The sequence below is a fragment of the Anguilla anguilla genome, chromosome 15 (assembly GCF_013347855.1).
Source record: "Anguilla anguilla isolate fAngAng1 chromosome 15, fAngAng1.pri, whole genome shotgun sequence".
NCBI classification, from domain to species: domain Eukaryota; kingdom Metazoa; phylum Chordata; class Actinopteri; order Anguilliformes; family Anguillidae; genus Anguilla; species Anguilla anguilla.
In genome coordinates, this window is record NC_049215.1 from 15,700,340 (window position 1) to 15,721,112 (window position 20,773).

The window sequence follows — 20,773 nt, forward strand, 5'->3', positions numbered from 1 at the left end:
ATACAACTTCTTGAATTGGAGTTATGTAACCAGCTCGGGGACTGAATTTGTTGGAGGTAAAATACACTGAAAACGCAATCACTTGTGACATAGTCCCTGCCTGTACATATTGGCACACCTGCACTTTTGTGTACAGGAAATGTGACAGATTGCGCCTTTCTTTCTCAGCACTCCTGGTAATTTGCAGCATCTTTAGTAAATTTCCCCCGCTTGGTTGTTTGCCATACTGCTCTGTAGCTTCCTCCTGCCTGATATCTGAAGCTTAATAAAACCAATCTCTCACTTTTCTTCCCTCTCTCTCCCTCTCCCCCTTCCTCATTCTCACGCCTCCTCTTGCCCTGTCTCTCTCCAGCTCAGCAGATGTGTGTTGATTTTTTTTTTGAGATCCTGTTAGTGTCTTTTATTTTTTGTTCTGAAAGTGTTTTGCAGCTACAAACAGCACTGTTCACAGTGGGTTTAGGAGCCTTGCGAATTAACCAGCGGATGTAATGTTGATGTTCTCTCCCCATGCTACATCTGCAGCATTCAACAGGGCCTGTTTCCCTCTAGAACCAAACAGCATTCCCTGCTGGGTTTACCTCCTCCTGGGTCAGGGCTGCATTAGTCTGCACGGACAGGTGCACAGCTCAGTCACCTTGTGGTGCTCACCACCGTGATACCTGTGGACTTACTGGCACTAAGTCAAGGTGGTAAAGTCCCGCAAGGTAAGATTAGTGAAAAAACCAGTGGGCATCAGTGACAAAGATGCCTTGGTTAGTAAAGCTAGGCAGATTTGGTCTTGCTTGTTCGGTCTCGCCTGATCACAATTGTGAGCAGAATTCTGTACATCAGCCTCGCTTTTGCTACAGCTCTCCAGCCTGACCTCCACCTCCCCTCTCCCCCACTTCAGCCAAGGGGCATTTTTCACACATCAGTGGTAAGAAATTGGGGTCTGGCCCCCGCATTAGTGACCATTCGACAGAGCTTGGCTCTTTTCTCTCTCCCTTCACCACATCCCCTTCCAAAAAAAAAAAAAAACCCAAAACAGGAAAAAAAGGCCATCAGATTCGGAGAACAGAGGCCGCTTTGTCAATGGCCCAACTAGAACTCATCTGTACCCAGAATCCTCTCTGATTCATTAATGGGATCAGCATTGACTCTGTTGCAGGAACCTTCCCCTCCCACTCCTCTGCAGAAAAAAAGCTCCCTGGCATTCCAGCCATGTATTTCCTTCAGCATAAGGGTGAGAAAGAGTAAAAAAAAAAAAAAAAAAGCAGGCCCTGAATACTCAGCTGCAAGTGGAGAGCCAAGAGACAAATACCGGGAGCCAAAGGCCAAAAGCCAAGCTTAGCTTGGCAGCACTGCTGTTGATCTTTAATAAGTAACTTCCTAAAGCTGAAACGTGCCTTCTGTGCAGTCTCTTGCGACTAATTTAATAAAATATTGTGAAATGGTTCTGGATCTCGTGCGATGTTTATTGGTTTTTTGCTCAGATCCCGACCCAGCGCGTCACTCAGCCAGAACTTTTCAGTCAACACTTATTTTAGGACAGAGAGTCCACAGAAGGCCAGTTATCACACCTCTGTCTGCAGGATCTAGCCACTCTGACACTTTTGAAATGTGTAAACCTGACATGTGCTGAGGATGCATGTCTTATGCCATTATACAGTGCAATCTGTAAGTATTTGGACAGTGATACATTGTTTGTTTTTTTGGCTCTGTACTACATCATACTGGATTTGAAATTAAACAATGGGTATGAGGTTAAAGTGCAGACTGTCAGCTGTAATTTGAGGGTATCTACATCCATACCGGGTGATCCATGTGGAAACTACAGCGCTTTTTACACATAGCCCCCGCTCCCCCTAATTTATGGGAGAAAAGAAAATTGGACAAATTAACACAATCTGAAATAAAGTCAACATATTTAGTACTTTGTTGCAAATCCTTTGCATTGGATGACTGCCCAAATTTAACAACCCATACACATCACCGACACAAAGCTGGTTATCTTCCTGGTGATGCAACCGTTTTCAGTTCCTGTTTGTTTCTGAGGTGTTTTGCCTGCAGCCGTGTCTTCAGCAAGTGAAATGCATGTTTCATTGGATTTGGGATGGGTGAATGACTCGACCAGTGAAGAACATTCTACTTTTTGCCCCTGAATAACTCTTTGGTTGCTTTAGCAGTATGTTTGGGGTCATTGTCCTTCTGCAAGGTGAAGCGCTGTCCGATGAGTTTTGAGAAATTTCGTTTGATCTAAGCGGATAAATTCAGTGTTCAGAATTCATCCTGCCACTGCCGTCAGCAGTCACATCATCAATGAAGACAAGTGAGCCAGTCCCAGTGGCAGCCATACATCCCTAAGTCATAACACTGCCTCCATCATATTATTTCACAGATTGGGGGGGGGGGGGCTTTAGTTCATGAGCAGTTCCTTTCTTTCTCTACACTTCTCTCTTTCTAGAACTTTTTTGTTAGCAAACTACAACCTCCGCGAGGCTAGAGTGGTTTGTGGTGAACCCTCTGAAAGTTATGCTGGTGTAGTCTTCTCTTTATGGTAGTCCTTGACACATTTATGCCAATATCCTGGAGAGTGTTCCTGATCTATTCAACATTTGTAAATGGGGTTTATTTTTCAGTCATCCACTACAGAGGTCTTCCATAGTCTATCAAGTTGTTTGGTCTTACTCAGCTCACCAGCGCATTATTTGATTCCTAACAATGTATGAAAGAGTTGATATTGACAGATATATTTTTATATATTCATTTATATTTACGAAATGGCTACACACACACACACACACAAATACATACATAACGGCATTTGGGGGACTCATCATTGAGATTCCATGGAGAACCAGTGGAAAATGGAAAACCAATAGTAATTCCATTTGCTGCTATAATATATCCCAGTTTTGTTGAAAAGTTACTCTTTCTTAGGGATACTGCTGGTAAATGCTATTGTGCTGCACAAATGTGAGAACTTTAAAAAGCGGAGCCCTTAGTTACTTACTGTGTATTTATCGATTTATTCCAACCTCACTCAGACCACCCCCATGGTCTTAACTTGAATGATGCCATCCTTGTACCTATCCTCGAGACCATATATCAGTCATGTGCCTGACCTTAGGCGGACTGGCTCACCACCCATAAAAGCATGAGGGTGAACACACCTCCTTCTCTTTGCCTTGCTCGACTCATCTGAGACCTGTTGGTCAGAAAGCGTTTCTTTGAAACTCCACTATCAACAATCTATCACATTGCTGCGGGTGTCTTGTGTCCCTGAGGACTGTAAGTGGTTTTTCCTTTCTTTTGTTTGATTGCAGCTTGTCAGTGATCGTTTTGTGGGTTTCACTTTCATTTTATAGCGAGAGTTATGTTGTTTGCCTTAACCTCTTATTTTCGTTTCAGGCATCTTTATTTGTCTCACCTGGGGCTAAGCGCTTTACTATAGCTTGCAATTCCACGTAATCATTGTCCCTCCCCATTAACCTACGGTTCGCAGAGGATGGGGATCTTGATTACAAGATCCCCCCCCCCCCCCCCCCCCGCCCCCGTGCGTTGTGCGCAATGAGTCGGGGAGTTTAGATTTGTTAAATTATTCCTTTATATTCAATTCAGGATTTAAGCATGAGTTGATTTACTTGCCGACTTCCCATTACCTCTGTGCGCAGCAGGGGGGACTGTTTTACTCTCTTCTTCCCTTAATATAAAATAGTAGGGTGTGAACCTTTTCTTTCTTCACACAGTGGTGAGCTGTCTTTTATTTATTTTTTGTTAAATACTGATTGTATTGCCCTTAGTCCCTGTTCGCAGTGGATGGGGTTCTGTTTGTCTCCCTGTGGGCCACCCCTGATCATAACAAGGGGTGGGGCCAAGGACATGATCCCCAGCTTACATATGGGCCACTGCATGTTCCAGGAGACCAGGGGCACTAGGATAACACTCAACGGCAAATTTTAGCTGCCACACACAATCTATCAGAGAAACTGGGTAAAGTTGAGGCCCAATGTTCTGCTACAACACAGGAACCAGGAAGCTCAGATGGGCCCTCCCTTGATGAGTTACCTTCTTTTCAGGCAACGAAAGTGGACCATAATTTCTCTTTATGCTCACAATTCCCTTTCTGAGGGCAGCGAGCACTCGGGTGGCACTGCTGACTCAGAACTCAAATCTTTGCAGTCAAACAGCTGCACCACTGTGTATCACCAGGGTGCCTGTGTTGCCCCCAGGTAGCACAGAAACTGCTGTTTTGGGCTTTTGTGCAACTGACCTCTCTCAGGGCAATTTATGTTTCGGGTTGCGATTCAGGCAGCGAACCTTCTTTCCAGGACCGGTCCTCTCCCTGAGCATGAAGACTACATCCAGAAGTGGGAGCTCTCTTCCGGGCTTGTTCACCATGGCTCAGGCTAACCTATTCACATCAGCAGAGACAACCCATTTGCAGGATGTGGTTCTCCCTGAATGGTCAAGGAGGACCCTTAGCTTTAGATGCATTGTCTCAAGAGTGGATGCGTTTCATCCTTGTACCTTTCCCACATCTTACAGGGTCAGTGCGGTACTCCTAGCAACCTTAGGGTCCACCACCACCATTCTGTTTTCAGAACTAGTCATCCAAGTTAAGACCGTGATGACAGTCTGAGTGAGGTCAAAATAGATGGTAAGTTATGACTATAACTATGAATTTGTGAGACTGAATGATGACCATCATTATCTCTTGTTGCTCGGAACGAGCTGAAGTGTTCCACGCTAGAGGGGGTGGCATATTCATCGGGATGCTTTCATGGGCAGTGAGCCAAGCCTCTTAAGGTCAGTCACATGGCTTTGATGATATATAGTCTGAAGGATAAGTAAAAGGATGCCATCATTCATGTTAACTTACGTTTTGTCTTTAAGAGTAGCCTGGAAGTTCATTGTAGATGGTAGCAGTGAGGGGTGGTGTGAGGATAGAGAAATGGGGAGAGAGGAACAGAACCTAGAGCCATGCTAACTATGAGGAGAGAAATATTTCTGCTGCCAAACCAGGGAAATGCTGAAAGGCTTTTTCACCAGTTGAAGAATTTACCTATTACTCAGTGACACACACACACACACAGGAAGCACACTCCCACACACACCCACGCTCACAAACACACCCACACACAGCTCTCTCCTGTAGTACTATGTGGTCCCTATTTTTTTTGGCTGGAATATTCATCAGGGAAATGCCTGCATTTCAGCTGCAGGGCTTCTGGTATGGGTATAGATGGTAAAATGTAATTATAACTGCCAGTTCCAAAATACAACAATATTGCAGAGTGCCTTGACCATGATGAAGAGTAAATCATATCACACCTCAAATGCGTATTTATGATTCATTCCAGTTTCAGAACAGCACAAGTGGGCTTCAGTGTAATTTAGGGGATACGTATAAGGAATAGAAAATCTGTGATATTTCCTCTGGTTCCTCAGAAAGCCACAGGGTCTCTGTTGCTCCTCAGCACTTCATTGATAAATTGAAGAAGTTGATTACACAGTTGCTTCCTGGACCTGAATTTGTTTCTGATTTTATGGTGAGAACAAATGCCAGCAGATCCTAAAGGGTTGCAAGTATAAACATTTACAAAGCATTTCAGATTTACCTTCAATTTACTTTCAATTGCTACAGGGATGGATAATATATATTTTCAAATGTCATTTGTAATTAATCCTGCATTCATATGGAACTTGACTATGGCCAGCACTGCATAAATAAATTAACATTGTAAAATAAAAATGTTTCCTTGCACAAATACAAGTAAATAACTTTGAATAAATATTATAAATGCTACATATACCCTATACTGGAAATAAATCATACATGCTGAAATGATAACATTACATTAATACATTTAAAACATTACATGAAATAAATACATATTTGCATTGTATAGGCTATTTTAGTCCTACATTTCAGCATGCATGCATTTCACAGTGACCATTTGGTGGTGCTTTGAGATAAGGCAGTCTGCAAGGCTGTTAAATAATGTAATGAAAAATCTCCATTGAGATAGGGAAACGCAGGCTTAATCGAGGATTGTCTGCTTCAGATATCCATATCGATCTACAGCTAATTTTTATGCTATTACATTTTAACATCACAACAGCCCTGGCACTAATGATGAGATAGCTATGTGGCTGTACTGATATTGTCTTTCAGCCAATAAAAGAATCGTCTTTATATATGCCTTTTTTAAATGGACACTGTTTATGCATTCCTGTCTAGTGACAGTACTGGTTGATTTCTCACTCATTTCTTATGCATTCCTGTCTGGCAAATACCAGCAGTCTCTTGTAGTGTTACTAGTGTTTTCACAGAAAAATCATGTCTATTTTCAGCCAAAATACTGTATAGAAAACACTTTCCTCTAAGACATGAGCCTCAGGTGATCTGTGTTAGTCAGAAAGGGGCATTTCCAGTCTGTTTATCAACCGTCTTAACTTCCTGCTTCAACTGTTGCCATGCAGACATTGCCATGCCAACACTCCAAGGTCCTTGACAGTGGGTGGGCAGCAGGGAATTCAGCCTAACCATTACAGCACTTTGCTTCAATTCACTTTTGCAAAATTAATTTGATTGCATAATACCCCATCAATACAGTCTTCAGTGACCACTGAGCCCACTGAGGGCTGCCATCGTTATTATCATTTTTTTGTATTTCAAAAGCATGACATTTTTATATTACACTTTTTTTTTTACTGTCCAAATTTTACAAAATTTGGACAGTATTACAATGCCATTTCAATAAAAGTTAGGCAAATACTATATTGTGGTCAAAATTTTAGTTTAAGCTGAAAAGTGTTTGTTTATCAGACATAAAGAAAAAAACATTTAGTTTTATTAATTTCTGCTTTATTATTAATCGGCCTGGAGCACACAGAGAAGGGAATAGTTTTGCTTGGTCGTACTTATAACCCAGGTTTGAGCATCAGAGTAGCCAATACAATGTTGAAAATGCACGTCAGACCACAGTCTAAATCCTCCATTGTCCTATATGGAATTTATTAGCATTGTTTACAAAAGAGTGTTTTAGTGTGCTAAAATATTGCACCTGTGGTAACGTGTTTGATACCCTTGGCAGAATTCATTTTTCCTTTTTTTCGTTAGGTATTTTGAAGCCCCAAGAATCCCAAACATGTCACACATCTTTCATGCCCCAGGAAAAAAATTCTATCTTGTGCTTTAAGTGAAGGAGACCTCACCTTGCTCACCGTCAACATCCTGTCAGATGCTTGCACCTGCACATCGTAACGCAACACCACGCCGCTCGTTTCCTCATATTTGTGTGGCAGACTCGAGAGATCGATTTCCCTTTGCGTGAGATACGAAGGCCTGATTCTTACACAGAATACGCAAATCCCCCCAGGGCCAAGGGCACCTATAGACGTTTAAAAAGTGCCTGACGCTGCCTTAAAGCAGCGGTGTCAGACTCCTGTCCTGAAGGGCTGCAATATCAGCTGGTCCTTGTAATTTCCTTTCAACCAGCAGCCAATTTTGGCCTTAGAAACAAGGTTTGCAGGCTATTCAGATAATAGATTATTTAAATTAAGCACTTATGTCCAGGAACACATCAAAAACCAGCAGACACAGCAGGCCTCCAGGATCTGAGTTTGAGATCCTTGCCTTAAAGAGATGTCAGTACAGAAAATACAGTCGCTGCAGTCTCCATGCATTCAGTAATTGATAATCTAACTTTACTTTTACTTAGATTAGCACTGTTTGTAAATGCATTAGTCACACATACACTTTTATGGATTAAAAATAAAAAATGTGTATTGATTTCTGAAAAAGTCAGGTCTGGGCTACATTTTGGGTGGTTCCTAGATATAAGTGGTAACAAACCCTGTTTCTGGATATCTACCATCCTGTCGATTTTCATTCCAACCCTAACAAAGCAAAGCACACTTCATTCAACAGCTAAAGATCTTGCTGAGCTGCTAATCAGTGGAGTCAGGTGTGCAAAATTTGGGTTGAAATGAAAACCTGGAGTATGGTAGATCTCCAGGAATGGGTTTTTTTTTTTTTTTTACCACTGCTATATAGCCTATTGTTATGATTGCACTACCACTGTGATATTTATTCAGTTTCATCCAGAGTTTCTTAGATGCCTTTGAGAATGGCATATTTGCTGAATTGATTCAGATTTAATACCTTGTCTAAGGGAACAAAGGCTTAGCCTAGCGTGGAAAGTAGCATTCAGCCTTTTAGTAACTAGACCGGGACAGACAGGCAAGTCCAAGTCCATACATTAACACCACTTGTTTTGATATTTTTAAAGAAAATTGATTTACTTATGATTTAATTGCTATGGCTGAAAGATAAAGCGTTGTCTTATAGAAATACTCAAGAACGAATGAGTACTCAATGACTCCGCATTTTTCCTCTCATACATTCTATCAGAGAACTAAGACAGCTCATTAGCGTTTTGGTTTCTTGTAAGATAGCCTCTAGGCATTATCATAAATCTCATCACCACAAACTGTACGAAACGACCTTCTTTTGTGGAGATTGCAAAAAGACGGACGAAGAATAAAAATAGATACCGAGAATAAAATTTGGTAATGGCTTCTTGGTGACCACAAACTGAGAGAAAATAGGCAAGACAAACCGCCTGACTGAGAAAAGCTGAAAGGAGGCTTGACGGATTAGAGTTTTCCAGGTTGTGGATTCATAGAGGTCACATACCCGTAGGCCTATGCAGCTGATAAAGCTGGCTTGTTTTATTGCCCAAAGCAAAAGCTGAGCATTGCTTTCAATTTTGCACAGGTCCAGTACGTTTCCTTCGCAAATAAAATTAATGTGCTGTTTTTCACTGCAATATTCCCCTGTAAAATATGTAGAATCCCCCACCCCTCCCCAAATAAAGAAATAAATAGCAGCTTTGTTATTATAGTAGTCCGTATGTTTGCCAGGTATGAAATTCACTTTAATGGGGTCAAGAACTGAAAATCGTTTTTGAATACCATTTGAGAAATTAAATGCGCTCCAAATGTTGTGCATTGACCAGAAATGGACATTTTTAACTGTCTGTATACACTTCCATTCCAATAAATAATATTTGGTGATGTGTGAGAAATACAAATATTCAATTGGCTTTTGAAAATGTTATTGTTATGTTAAGATATTGTTAAATGGTTTTGTTGTACGGAAAGCACGGAGTGTATGAAAATTGTTGTATTAACCTGATGTATAAAAGAACCATACACAGTTATTAAATCGTTCGATGAAAGGGTAGGCAACCGCGGAGCTGAAGTAGAGGAGATGCTTCTGGTTATTGTGTCATCAGAATTGCACACTTCAGTCGATTTTTAAGAGCACCTCTGGCCCATGGTCACCTGCATTCATTAAGCCTAACGATTCCAATTATGTAGGCAGTAGTTGGGTTGTAGCAATGGGCAGGAACACCTCTGACACTCCACAGGCCGGATTGCCTACCTCTGGTCTAATGCGTATAATCAGAGCTCACAGATGAAATATCACATTGAGCTTTGGAAGCCCTCAGGTTTAATTACGCCTTGCCTCATTACACCTCTCCTAACAGCGAAATGGAAATTTTACATTTCACGCTTACAGTTCCTAACATGGGCAGTTGCTTTGCATTAAGATACAAACCACTAAAATCAGCTTTACAGAACCCACCTTGAAGAGACAGATTTTTGGCCACTCTTCACTCCTGGCCTTTTTCATCTGATGTATTTGCAAGCCAAAGTGCTTACTTATGACCTTAAGGTTTTACATCTGATATATTACTTTAGCCCTGTATGTCCTGGAAAGCCAACAGCTCTGCTAGTTTTCATTTTCACTTTAAATCAACAAACGATTCAGACTTGGGAAGCCAGGTGAGCTGTGTTAACTGTGTAATCAATGGCTTTTGATTGATCAATGAATTGCTGAGAAACAGTGGAAACCGGCAGACCCTACAGATCTCCAGGACCACGGTTGGGGACCCCTGCTTTCACCCAATAATACATCTTTTAACAACATATTTTTACAGAGGTGATGCATGTTCCTTCCACAAGGCATAAATGGGGCAATCCTCAAACTGACATACAGTGTAGTAATCACTGCACTACACTTTACCACAAATGTGTCACAACAATGTCACAAACTGAGCCGTTCAAACCATAATGCATTTGATCTCTGCAGGTATGTTCAATTTACAATTATTCGAGAGAAGGGCTTGCTAATGCCTGATGCATTACTGTGTGGAGTGAATGATTGACTCACTGGGAGAGGAATAGACAAGATGATCATTTATTCTTAAGTCGAGTACATATTTCCCAAGACACATCATTAGTTCATGGCACTTTAAATAAATGTCATGGCATTATCTTCATTATAATAACAAATATTGGTTATGCTCTCTGATAAAAAGAATAAATTGGCAGTAAATATTGATTTGATACTCCAATGAACTCCTATTAAGTCTTGAGGAAGATCTCCACCTGAAGGTCATGCATGCAGGGGTTACAGACTGGGAGTTAACTCAATGGTACAAGCTGAATGATTAATTCAATCTAACTGCTAAGGTTGCTTGTCCTTTGAATTAACTTATGTGTGTGCGTGTGCGTGCGTGCGCGCGAAACATGTGCACGTGTGTGTGTTTGTGCACGCGTGAGTGTGCGCACATGGATGTTTTGGTTTTAAGGCATTTTGCCCTTTATCCAAACTCATACACAACTGCAGACTCATAAACATGTACACAGTACAAAGAAAAAAACTGCATATCCTCCTCTAAAAAATGCCTGGTTAAATATTTTTTCTTATGTTATTGTCACAAAACAAATGAATGAATGCCTTCTTCATGGTGTTTTACCAAACAGCTATTAAAAGTCAAAGAGGACTTCAAGAATCATGCTGAAGGACAGCCAGCAGTTGTTTGTGAATAAAACCCCACAAAGCTAAACTGACTTCCTTTTTATAGTTTTTGTGTCCTAGGCATGGGGAATGAGATGACTGTGGCTTTCAGAGTAATAACGGACTTAGGGCCATAAAGCAAATCGAGAGAGCCAATGTTGCCATAAAAATGCACACTCGTTAAATTATTCGCCACAGCAACTGTTCCCTTCCTTTGTTGGATTTATTTTAAATCCTATTATTAGTCTTACTTTGGCAGTTCCCTTTGTGCATGACTGGGAGCTGGCTGTTTCAAGGCTGCAGTCATCTTTTTATCACTCACACCGTGCGTTAGCGAGGAGTCCAGCTTGCACTCGCCGTTTAATGCACTCTGGCTGAAAAGGGGCGACTAATGCCGGTTGACTTCAAAATTCATCCACTATACCCAGCATATTTTAGTGTTTGTTAATGCCAGAAGCTCAGACCAGGGATTTAAATAATAATTATTTATTCTCAGCTCCTATCTAAATGAACTGTGTTTTTTTCCTTTGTCACCTTAAAACCTGCAACTGATTCATCCACTTGAATTAATTGATTTACTGCTCTGTAACAATGAAAGACAGCACACCCTATGGCTGTTCAGGACCAGGGCTGGCAACCCCTGATTTAATCGTTTTTATTTATTTATTTATTTATTTATTTATTTATTTATTCATTTATTCTTTTTATGACACAAGGATTCAATACAAATTATTCAATTTAATGTAATCTAAAGAGTCTCACACACCCCTTTTGATCGTTATGCACCCTTGTGGGGCTTGATGTGTGTGTGTGCACGTGCGTGTATGTGTGCGTGGACAGGCCTGCGTGTGTGTGTGTCTGTGTGTGTGTGTGTGTGTGTAGAAATCCTCGGGCATGTTCTGTAGCAGACAGCTGTCCCGCCGAGCCCCTGCAGCAACCTCGCCCAACATCCCGGCTGTCCCGTTGCCCCACAGCCTCTACCCCCCCCCCCCCTCTGAGGACAGTGTGAGTGCATGAGTGCGCGTGCGCACGGGCTCGTACCCCGGTGCCATCAGAACCGCTGTTTGGTTGCTTAAGCTCTGGCGGCCAGACAATAGGGCCATAAAGAACCGTTGCTTCCTCCCTTCCTGTTGAGTGTTCTGCCTGGTGAACACGCTCAATGGAGCTCTGCCGCCGCTGCAGCGCCAGCAAAACAATTCAACAGAGAGCGCCGTTCTGCGGCTTGTCCAGCAGCCACTCTGCCAAGCCACTGCGCACTGTATCTGCATCAACTCTACAGTCCATGATACACCAATGAATATGCATGCAGATTTGCAGAGCTAAATCAAATAAAATAAAAAAAAATAATAATTCAGCTCACATACCTTTGAAACATAAATACAGAAATGGATAATGATCGGCCTTTTGCCTTACTAAGTGGAGGAGGAAAAGGCTTGGTTATTGCTTGGATAGGAGTCCTTGGAAAAGCTAGTCTCTGCTTGGAGTGGTGCAGTGGTATCTGCAGAGCAGTGATGGGGACACTGTGTTGCAGGAGTCCCAATTCTTTTTTTTCTGCATGAAATGTCAAATATCTCATGGCAGTTATTGAAAAGGGGGAAGGGTGTTCCAAGTCATGCTGGCCAAATTATCAATATGGCCAGTAATTGCTCTCAATATTCACAGGATAAATACCTCTTTCTACCTCTGCTAATGCACTGGAAAGTGCTCTGACACAAAATGACTGTCATTCATCAAAATATATGCTTTTTGCATATATTCTTCGAAACAATATGGAATTCTCACATACTAAAAAAGAAAAAGATGTTAATGTAAAATCTGTGAGCAAGGCCTCTGGTCGGTTTCACTGGATGGCAGACATGAATGGATGGGACGAGGGGAAAAATATATTTATAATCTGCCTAGTAGTATTCTCTAAACAAGCTATATCCAAATCACAATCTTTAATTCACAACTGACTTGTTTCAATCAAAGTATCCAACAGCAGAAAATGCACAATGCACAAACATGTAAGCTATGCATATCACCCAAGATTTAGATGTCTGGAATAAATGAAACCCATTTACTTTTTACAGACTGATCTATCGCCATCATTCTTGGCAAAAAGAAGATGCTGTATGCTTGAAATGCAGTATAAAAAAAGCCTTGGTCCTGCCAATTTACACTCATAATTTAAGGGAACAGCACCTGTGTTCTGCTCCTCCAACCCCCGCCCCCCCCCCCGATCCAAATAAAATGTGTCACTCAAAACTATGGACAATTCCATAGCAGCCATACTAAACGTATGACTACACATGTGGTACACATACGTTTTGGTCAGGTCTGAGAGCTTAGGCAGGGAGAGTTTTTTGTGAAGTTAGTCCACCCCCCCTAAAAAAAAGAAAAAAGAAAGATGCCTGCAAAGTCATTCAGCTTCTTAATAACTTCCAGATGCACACTTGGACAGAACATGGTTTAGATTTGGGCCATTGAGAGTACTGAGTGGGGCAGACTGCCAAGTCATGTTCCTCTCTTCCTCTCTGTAAAGATACTAATAGAATTCATGATTTTCTTATTTCAAAATTGTCTCCCTCGATTTCCACATATTTAAAAAATACATTTCAACACAAGCTTGTTAAAAGGGTGCTGAGACCTACACACAAAAAGTGTTTATGAAGGATTCATATTGCACATCACTGTGAATGGGAATTTTTTACCTACATTTGCTAAATCTGCCAAGTCTGTGAGGAACGTGTTGTGGTTATGGTCCAAAAACAGGACAGCAATCCCCCAATGAACACCGGACATTTTGGTTCTAAGGTAGAGATGCAGAGGTGACCATAAATTATCAGAATCTTTTTGTATAAGAGTTGTATGACTAGTTCACAGTAGTGGTGGGCGTATGAATTACGTCTAGTGAGACAAGTAGTTGGATTCAGTTCACAATGAAGATTTGTACACAGATTCATTCACTTGAAATTCTGGCAAGCCTTTTGTTTGCAAATGACTCAAAGGACCCATGAGCAGCCTACACTTGTTCAATGATTCCTTCTGGCAGCAAAGCCTGAGCCATAAGCCAACTGATGTGCACCCATGTTGAAATAAACATTAAATCCTACCTCTCGCTCAAGTGCATTGTGATCTAAGGACATTCATACATTAAAAGAAATAAAATGCTCTGTGGTTTCATTTCATTGCTTATGTCTGATTTATACAATTGTTATGGATTATACCAACACACTTTCAAATAATGAGTGTCCCAAATTCCAAGTGAAATAATTTTAGTACCACTGTATTGTATCAGAGTCACAACTTGTAATAAAAGCTTTAAAACCCATCACTCAGAAAATGACACCAACAATTCATTTTAATGTCAATGTTAATATATTTTATATTTTTTACTGAACACATGCGTCAATCCCCGCAACACTCAAAGTATACAAGTTATTCTTGAAAATAGAGCAAAGGTATTAAAATGCCCCAAAAAATAAATATATTTTTTTATAAAATATACTCAAAAATAAATATTCTTTACACTAAACAATATATTGAAACATTAGAAAAAAGATTAAAGGCCAATTAAAAAATTACATTTATAAGGAGGGGAATAATCATATATGCAAGATACACGTTTTACTTTCATAATATCTTTTCATTACTTTACATAATTTGAATTATACAATTGACATACAAAAAAACGGTAGAAAACTACTTTGTGTATTTTCAAAATCCATTTCACAGAAAATTGGTCATGTAAATTTATAGGTGAAAGCTTATCTGACATACTACATGTTATCAGGAGTTACATAAATGACTTCAGTTTCAACATTAACATAAATGTGTCTTATCTTCAAAGGTCCCTTATTTGAAACATTGCACCTTAAAAAAAAAAAAAAAACATTTTCATAATCCCAACCCAATGATGTAGGATTGGAAGACCTTGTGTACTTCAAGAACATGCTTCGTTTTTTGTATAATTCTGTGCATTGTAAGTGCAAATTTTCCCATGGAAAATACATTTTAAAAGTTCCCTCCTCTTCCAACAGGACAGCACCTTTTCTAGACTCACATGATGACTTGCTCCATCCCTTCCAATCACACAGCTGCACACTTGGTTGCTTCCTATTGGCTGGAGCTGAGAAACATTTCCCAATTGAAGAGGTTACTGGGTTACCAAAACTATTCCTTCCTCAGACAGCTGCAGAGCGGAACACAGATGATCCATTTTGGATTAATAAAATAATTTTGATGGAATCCAGAAAACTATGGATCGCAAAGTATTCTAAGTATGGATTCAGTGTGGGAGCAGCTAAACGTGTCATTTCCACTGATGATGACAATCAAGATGACATACCAATACAAACAGAAGCTGTCAATTCTACGTGGACTGTCTGGCGGCATTGCTTCTGCGTACGGCGTTTGAGCGTCCGCACCTGCAGCCCCCCGGGCCTTTGAGACGGCGGTAGCAGCCCTGCACCATTCGCAGGCAGCCCTTGGCGGGCGGGTAGCAGAGAAGGCAGGGCAGGAAGAGGGCCGCCACGGCGACGGCGGCCCAGCGCAGGCCCCGGCGCGACGGGCCGCACGAGAAGGGCCTGTCGGCGCACACGTCCTCGTCGTCGGTGGAGCAGTGGTAGAACAGGCCCTTCACACAGCAGACGCAGGTGGCGTATTCCAGAAGGTTCTGGGCCGAGCAGACGCAGCGGTGCTGGCAGGCCCAGCAGGAGGGCAGCGCCCGCGGAAACGCGCACTCCTCGCACGTACACAGGCCGCAGACCTCGCACAGGGGGGCGTGTCCACTGCCCGGAGTGCCGCTCCCTGTTTCGCCCTGTTCTTCTTCCTCGAAGAGCTTCTGCTCCCCCTGCTTTGGTTTTGACGGTTTGGGGGATGCCGTAGCAACCTGGCCAGAAGCGGGGTCGCCCGGGACCCTCCGCTCAACTGAGGCGCTACCGTGGGACCCGCCGATTGGCGACTGTGTGGGAACGGCCGACGGTGAGGACAGGCGGCGATGTTGGTGCTGCTCCCTAGTGGCAGACCTCTGCTGGTGCAGCTCAGGCGCTAAGTCTCGCTCCGGCTCAGGCTTCTGCAGAGGCGGAGGTGGCTGTAGAACGGCCTGGTGACTCCCAGGCCTGGCCGATGCCACCGTAGGCCCCTCGGTGTACTCATTGGCGCTCCCCACAGCGTGGATCTGGTCCAGGGACAGCACGAGTACCTGCTGGCACCCTGGCTCTCTGGCACCAGGCTCCCCAGCATGCTGCCCCCTACTGTCAGGCACAGCCAGAGACCCACTGCTGCTCTGAGTTCCCACCTCCATCTTTGCACTGAAGATGGACCCCTCTTGCAGGTATTGAACTCATCTGAAGTCCTGCAAGACATAAGCTAATTAGTCAGCCTTGAGGGAAATGGCTAAATTAAAAAAGCCCATTGCCGCTGTGATATTGAAAAATTGAGAGCAATTCATGACAAATCTACCATTCATCAGGATGATCCCACCAGGGTAATACTACAGCCTTTCAAGGCTGCCAGCCTCAAACAAAAGATTTAATACCATTGAAGACCAACCATACACAGGAAACCAGTTTTAACAGGATGAGCCACCCAGAACTTGCTTAAAATTAGACATTTTACCAACTCAGCATGCATTGCCACTCTGAAAGATGGTGCTTTAAAATTAATGTAAATCTACAAAATATCAGTTTAAATTGTTTTCTTATATTTTGTCAACTTAAGCATTTCCAAACTCTGTTCAATGAAACGAGTGGTTTGCAATGCTTTTGTAAAGAGCAATGTCACAGCTGTTCCATATTTTGTTTTGCTGCCTTACAAAACATAAGCAAAGCATAGCCATTAAAGTTTGCATTTGTGTAAAAAAGGGCTGGAAAGGATTAAGTGTGTGTTCATTGAAGATCATTAACTCACACTGTAAATGATAAAATACACTACTTTGTGTGTTAAGTAAACAACACAATTAGAGGTTATAATGCCACATGCACACAGAATTAAAAAAATACAAAACAGAAAAATTATGTTTTCTGTTAATCATAGTTTATGATTATCCTTTTTGAATTTGTTAGACAAAACTTTGTGCTGAAATGTGATTCATTTCTACAGTGCATCTGTGCAAACTGGGGGTTTGAGCTTGGGAGAGCTCTTTAAGAAACAAGCCAAATTATTTCAAGTGCCAATTTACCAGTGAAAAGCTAAACGATGCAATTATGGCTTCAGCTGAATTCATTCCACAGGGGCTTCAATTGGCCGAACTGGCTTTCTGTTAATAGGTGCAGCAGTGGTCTGCCAGGGGTTGCATAGTGCTTGTGATTATATGCCATTTGTAGTGTAGCATTGTAGCTTACAGTTCTCTGCATGTAGCCAGTGGTAATGGCAATCTAGCCAAATGATTTACTAAACAGAAAAGCTTAATACAATGCAGATCCTTTTCACCTGTCTCTCTGGCCTGTTAGCTCTTTAACAGCTGATCTGAATATGAAGTCATGGTGGTGTATTAAGTTAATAAATTGTGTGTACAGTATATACTTCCATTTCATGTAAGTGGAAGTATACACTATGCTTCCAGGAATAAAAACAGGATATTTCTGGAAAGCAAGATTTCCCAGGACAAGTAGGCAATGATGCATTTGCATTTCCTTTTTGTAAATTTCTTCCATGCTAATATGTAAGCTGAGGATTTATGGGGGATTCTCCAAGAGGATCTGAGGACACTGATTTTAACAACCATAAAATTGTGTTTTTTAATTCCAGAAACACATACAAACTTATGACCAAATTTGCCTGATACCTTTGTCCATGGGTAATTCTTGACCTCTATAAAACATGGTTGTTGATATTAAAATGGGTGCAACGTTAGGACAAATGTCACACGGACAAGGTGGCAGCCCTACTAAAAATTCTACCCAAGACCAGCAGAGATTCTAAGCTGGTTAAGATGTGTTTTGACACTTCTAACTGGTCATAAGAGGTCTGTGGCTGGTGAAAGCTCTTCTCTAACTGGAGAAAGCTGGTCAAAGCTGGTTAAGCGGTAGCTGGCTGTCAACGTCGACTGGTGGACTAGATGACTATGTAGGCTGGGTCAGCTAGTGAACAGCTGGTTGACCAACTAAAAGTGTTGAGAACACAGCTGTGTGTTCATCTGGCTGGTTTATGTTGGAAATTATAAACATGGAGTGCAATAAGATTAGCTTTGCTTCCCAAGACCACACGTGTGTGTATGTATGCATATTTTATATATACACACATGTATTTTATATACATACACACTATAAATACACACACATACAGAGACAGAGACAAACATACTGAGGGAGACAGATGGAGAGAGAGAGAGACTTTCACCCCTGGCTTCACCATGCACGCATTGGTCAATGCGTAGCTACCAACGCTACCGAACAGCGAGTACACATTTGAGTTGTCATTAGGGTGCGGTTTTTGATACTACCACAAAAACTTAGCATATATCATATATCGCTAAAACTAAACAAAACTAACAGATAACGCAATTTGGAAATGAAGCCCACTGTCATCGTATGAAGACCATTGTCATAACATGGGCCATTACTGCCACTTACACGTTTGCACTTGCAAGTATACTAACTAATCCTCACCTCACGTTAACCAAATGACAAGCAAAAAAAAAAAAAAAGTACTTGCGTTATGACAAAATTAAAAAAATAATAAACACAATACAATGGGAATGTCCATAGTCTTTGCAACAGATTGGCAAATATTTAATATATTATAATCATCAATAATACTAATGATAACAACAACAATAATAATAACAACGTGGAAGACTACAGAAACAAGCCAGACTTTACGTACAGAAACAAGCCACTCTTAACAATAGGGGAACGTTATAAACAAATAGCTCAGATTGCACGATAATAAAAGATATATAGGCCACAGATAAATTCGAGCTCTGGGACTGGACGCATAAAACTGTGCAGTTTCCCCAAAACCGATAGTTAATTAAGGAAGTGGCACCTTTTATGCGTTTTTCTCGAAAATATTTACCGCAGATTTCCACAGCGAAAACCTCACCTGGTTCGCACCACTGTCACCCTCGTTGTTGCTTTTCGTCAGTAGGAAATCCTGTTCGGAAACTTTATTCATGAAAACCTTCAGTAGTCTACTCATCCAGAATACCGCAGAATGGTGAATAATTGGTTCCAGTTTAACAACAAATCCAACTAAGTATGCTATCCTAAAGTCCTTTTCGAATCAACTAGCTGCTTGGCTACTTTATGCAAAAAAGTAAGATAAAACCGCTCATAATTAACCGAAACTCGATTGTAAATCTCCATTAAAATTCCCCTCGGTATTGCTGGCAGTTTGAAGACTGCAGAACCATACTTGTGTCAGCTGGATACTTTTCATAAAACGCTGCTGAAGTTAGCGTGTGTTTTGTTGCTTCACAAACTCAAGCGCTTCCCAGAGTTTCTGGTCTTATTTTCCTTCTTTCCGGGGGAGCAGGGGTTCATGCAGTAAATGGCGTCATGTGGAAGTGAATGGAAACATGTTGTTGTCTAAGAGGATATATCGTATCCGGTCACATCTTATTGGCTCCGGGAGACTCATATTCCTTGCTATCTGTGCCAAGGCTGGAAATAGCAAAGGCTGGTTTACGTACTGCAAATAATGTACCTGACCAGAGTATTGTATTATAGCTGTTTTGAAAAGTAGTTCTTCTGAACAGCGATTAAGCATGTTTATAAGTGATTGATTGTCATTGCAAGCATCAGGAGAAAAAACAGATTGAAATACAATTAGTTTTCATGTGATAAATCCATTGTTTCCCCTTTTCCCTGAGACAGTAACATTTCGCTTCATTATACAGCCATCAAAGCCTGTCTTTCTCCCTTCTCCAGCTAGAGAAGGACAAATGACAGGTATGCATTACAAGACTTACTCTCTATCCTCAGTCTATTATAATGGCACTGGAAACCAGTTTGAATCGGTTGCTCTTTTAGGAGAAGACTGTGAAGGGACAGTTTCATGCTCCATTCACTATCCAGGAGTGAGACACATGAAGCAAAATATCACTACATAACCCCACACACTGTACAGACAAACGGGGCTTTACAGCAACTGGATTCATCACATTTTGTCAATTAAGTCATGTCATTTTGGTCCTGAAGACTATGCCTACTTTGATTGTCTCAAGATTTAGATTTTTGTTAATCACAGAAAAGTGTTCAGAAGCAGAAAGAAAGGGCAGAAATAATTTGTGCATGTCATTGTTTTTACTCATACCAAGTCCGTCCATGTCCTACTGTACCTCGTGAGGCTATCGCATTATGTTAATTTTTGGTAAAGACCCTGTGCAATCACTGTTTTCATGTACTTAAAGTATGAATTAAGACACAAGATTAAGATGTATGTTTAGGTTTATCTGATTTATGAATGGGAAACTAATAGTTTCCTTTTGATGCAAAGTATGTGATTTCTAAACACTAGATCCTGCAGAATGTCTGTTCTGAAGTGGATATTCACTTCAGAATTTAGCCTCAGATCGGCAGCTCAATAGATGGTTTCACTACTGATTGGTATAAATGTAAAATGTCATATTAGATTAAACATTAAATATGGTCTCCAAATAACCAATTCCATATCCCCCTATAATGGGCAGTATAACCTCTGCTTTCAATACATTAAAAAATGTCAACTATGGTTCTTTATTTCTTTATGTAGAAATATTACAATTAGGACATTGGTCACACATGGTTTTTAATGGTGCACTTTCTAGATTTATTTGGAGATGTATAACACAATTAATGCACCCATAATCCCATGCTCATAGCTCTAAGGAGTATTTGAGAATATTCACACATCACAAGCAACATGCAACACCACATATTGATTGGATCATAGTAACATAGTTTCAATTACTGTTGAAATAGGTTGAACAGATTACACTTGATGGACGATTAT

At 41.1% G+C, this 20,773-nt stretch overlaps 1 protein-coding gene across 1 annotated transcript; it reads right to left on the minus strand.

Moving 5' to 3' along the window:
* Positions 1-14,196: 14,196 nt before the first annotated feature.
* On the minus strand, positions 14,197-19,358 carry LOC118213682 (protein sprouty homolog 2-like). Its single transcript, XM_035392715.1, has 2 exons — positions 18,884-19,358; positions 14,197-16,193 (listed from the first exon to the last, which is right to left on the minus strand). The coding sequence occupies exon 2, from the start codon at positions 16,140-16,142 to the stop codon at positions 15,210-15,212; it is 933 nt and encodes a 310-aa protein (XP_035248606.1). The 5' UTR covers positions 16,143-16,193; positions 18,884-19,358; the 3' UTR covers positions 14,197-15,209.
* Between the last annotated feature and the right edge of the window lie 1,415 nt (positions 19,359-20,773).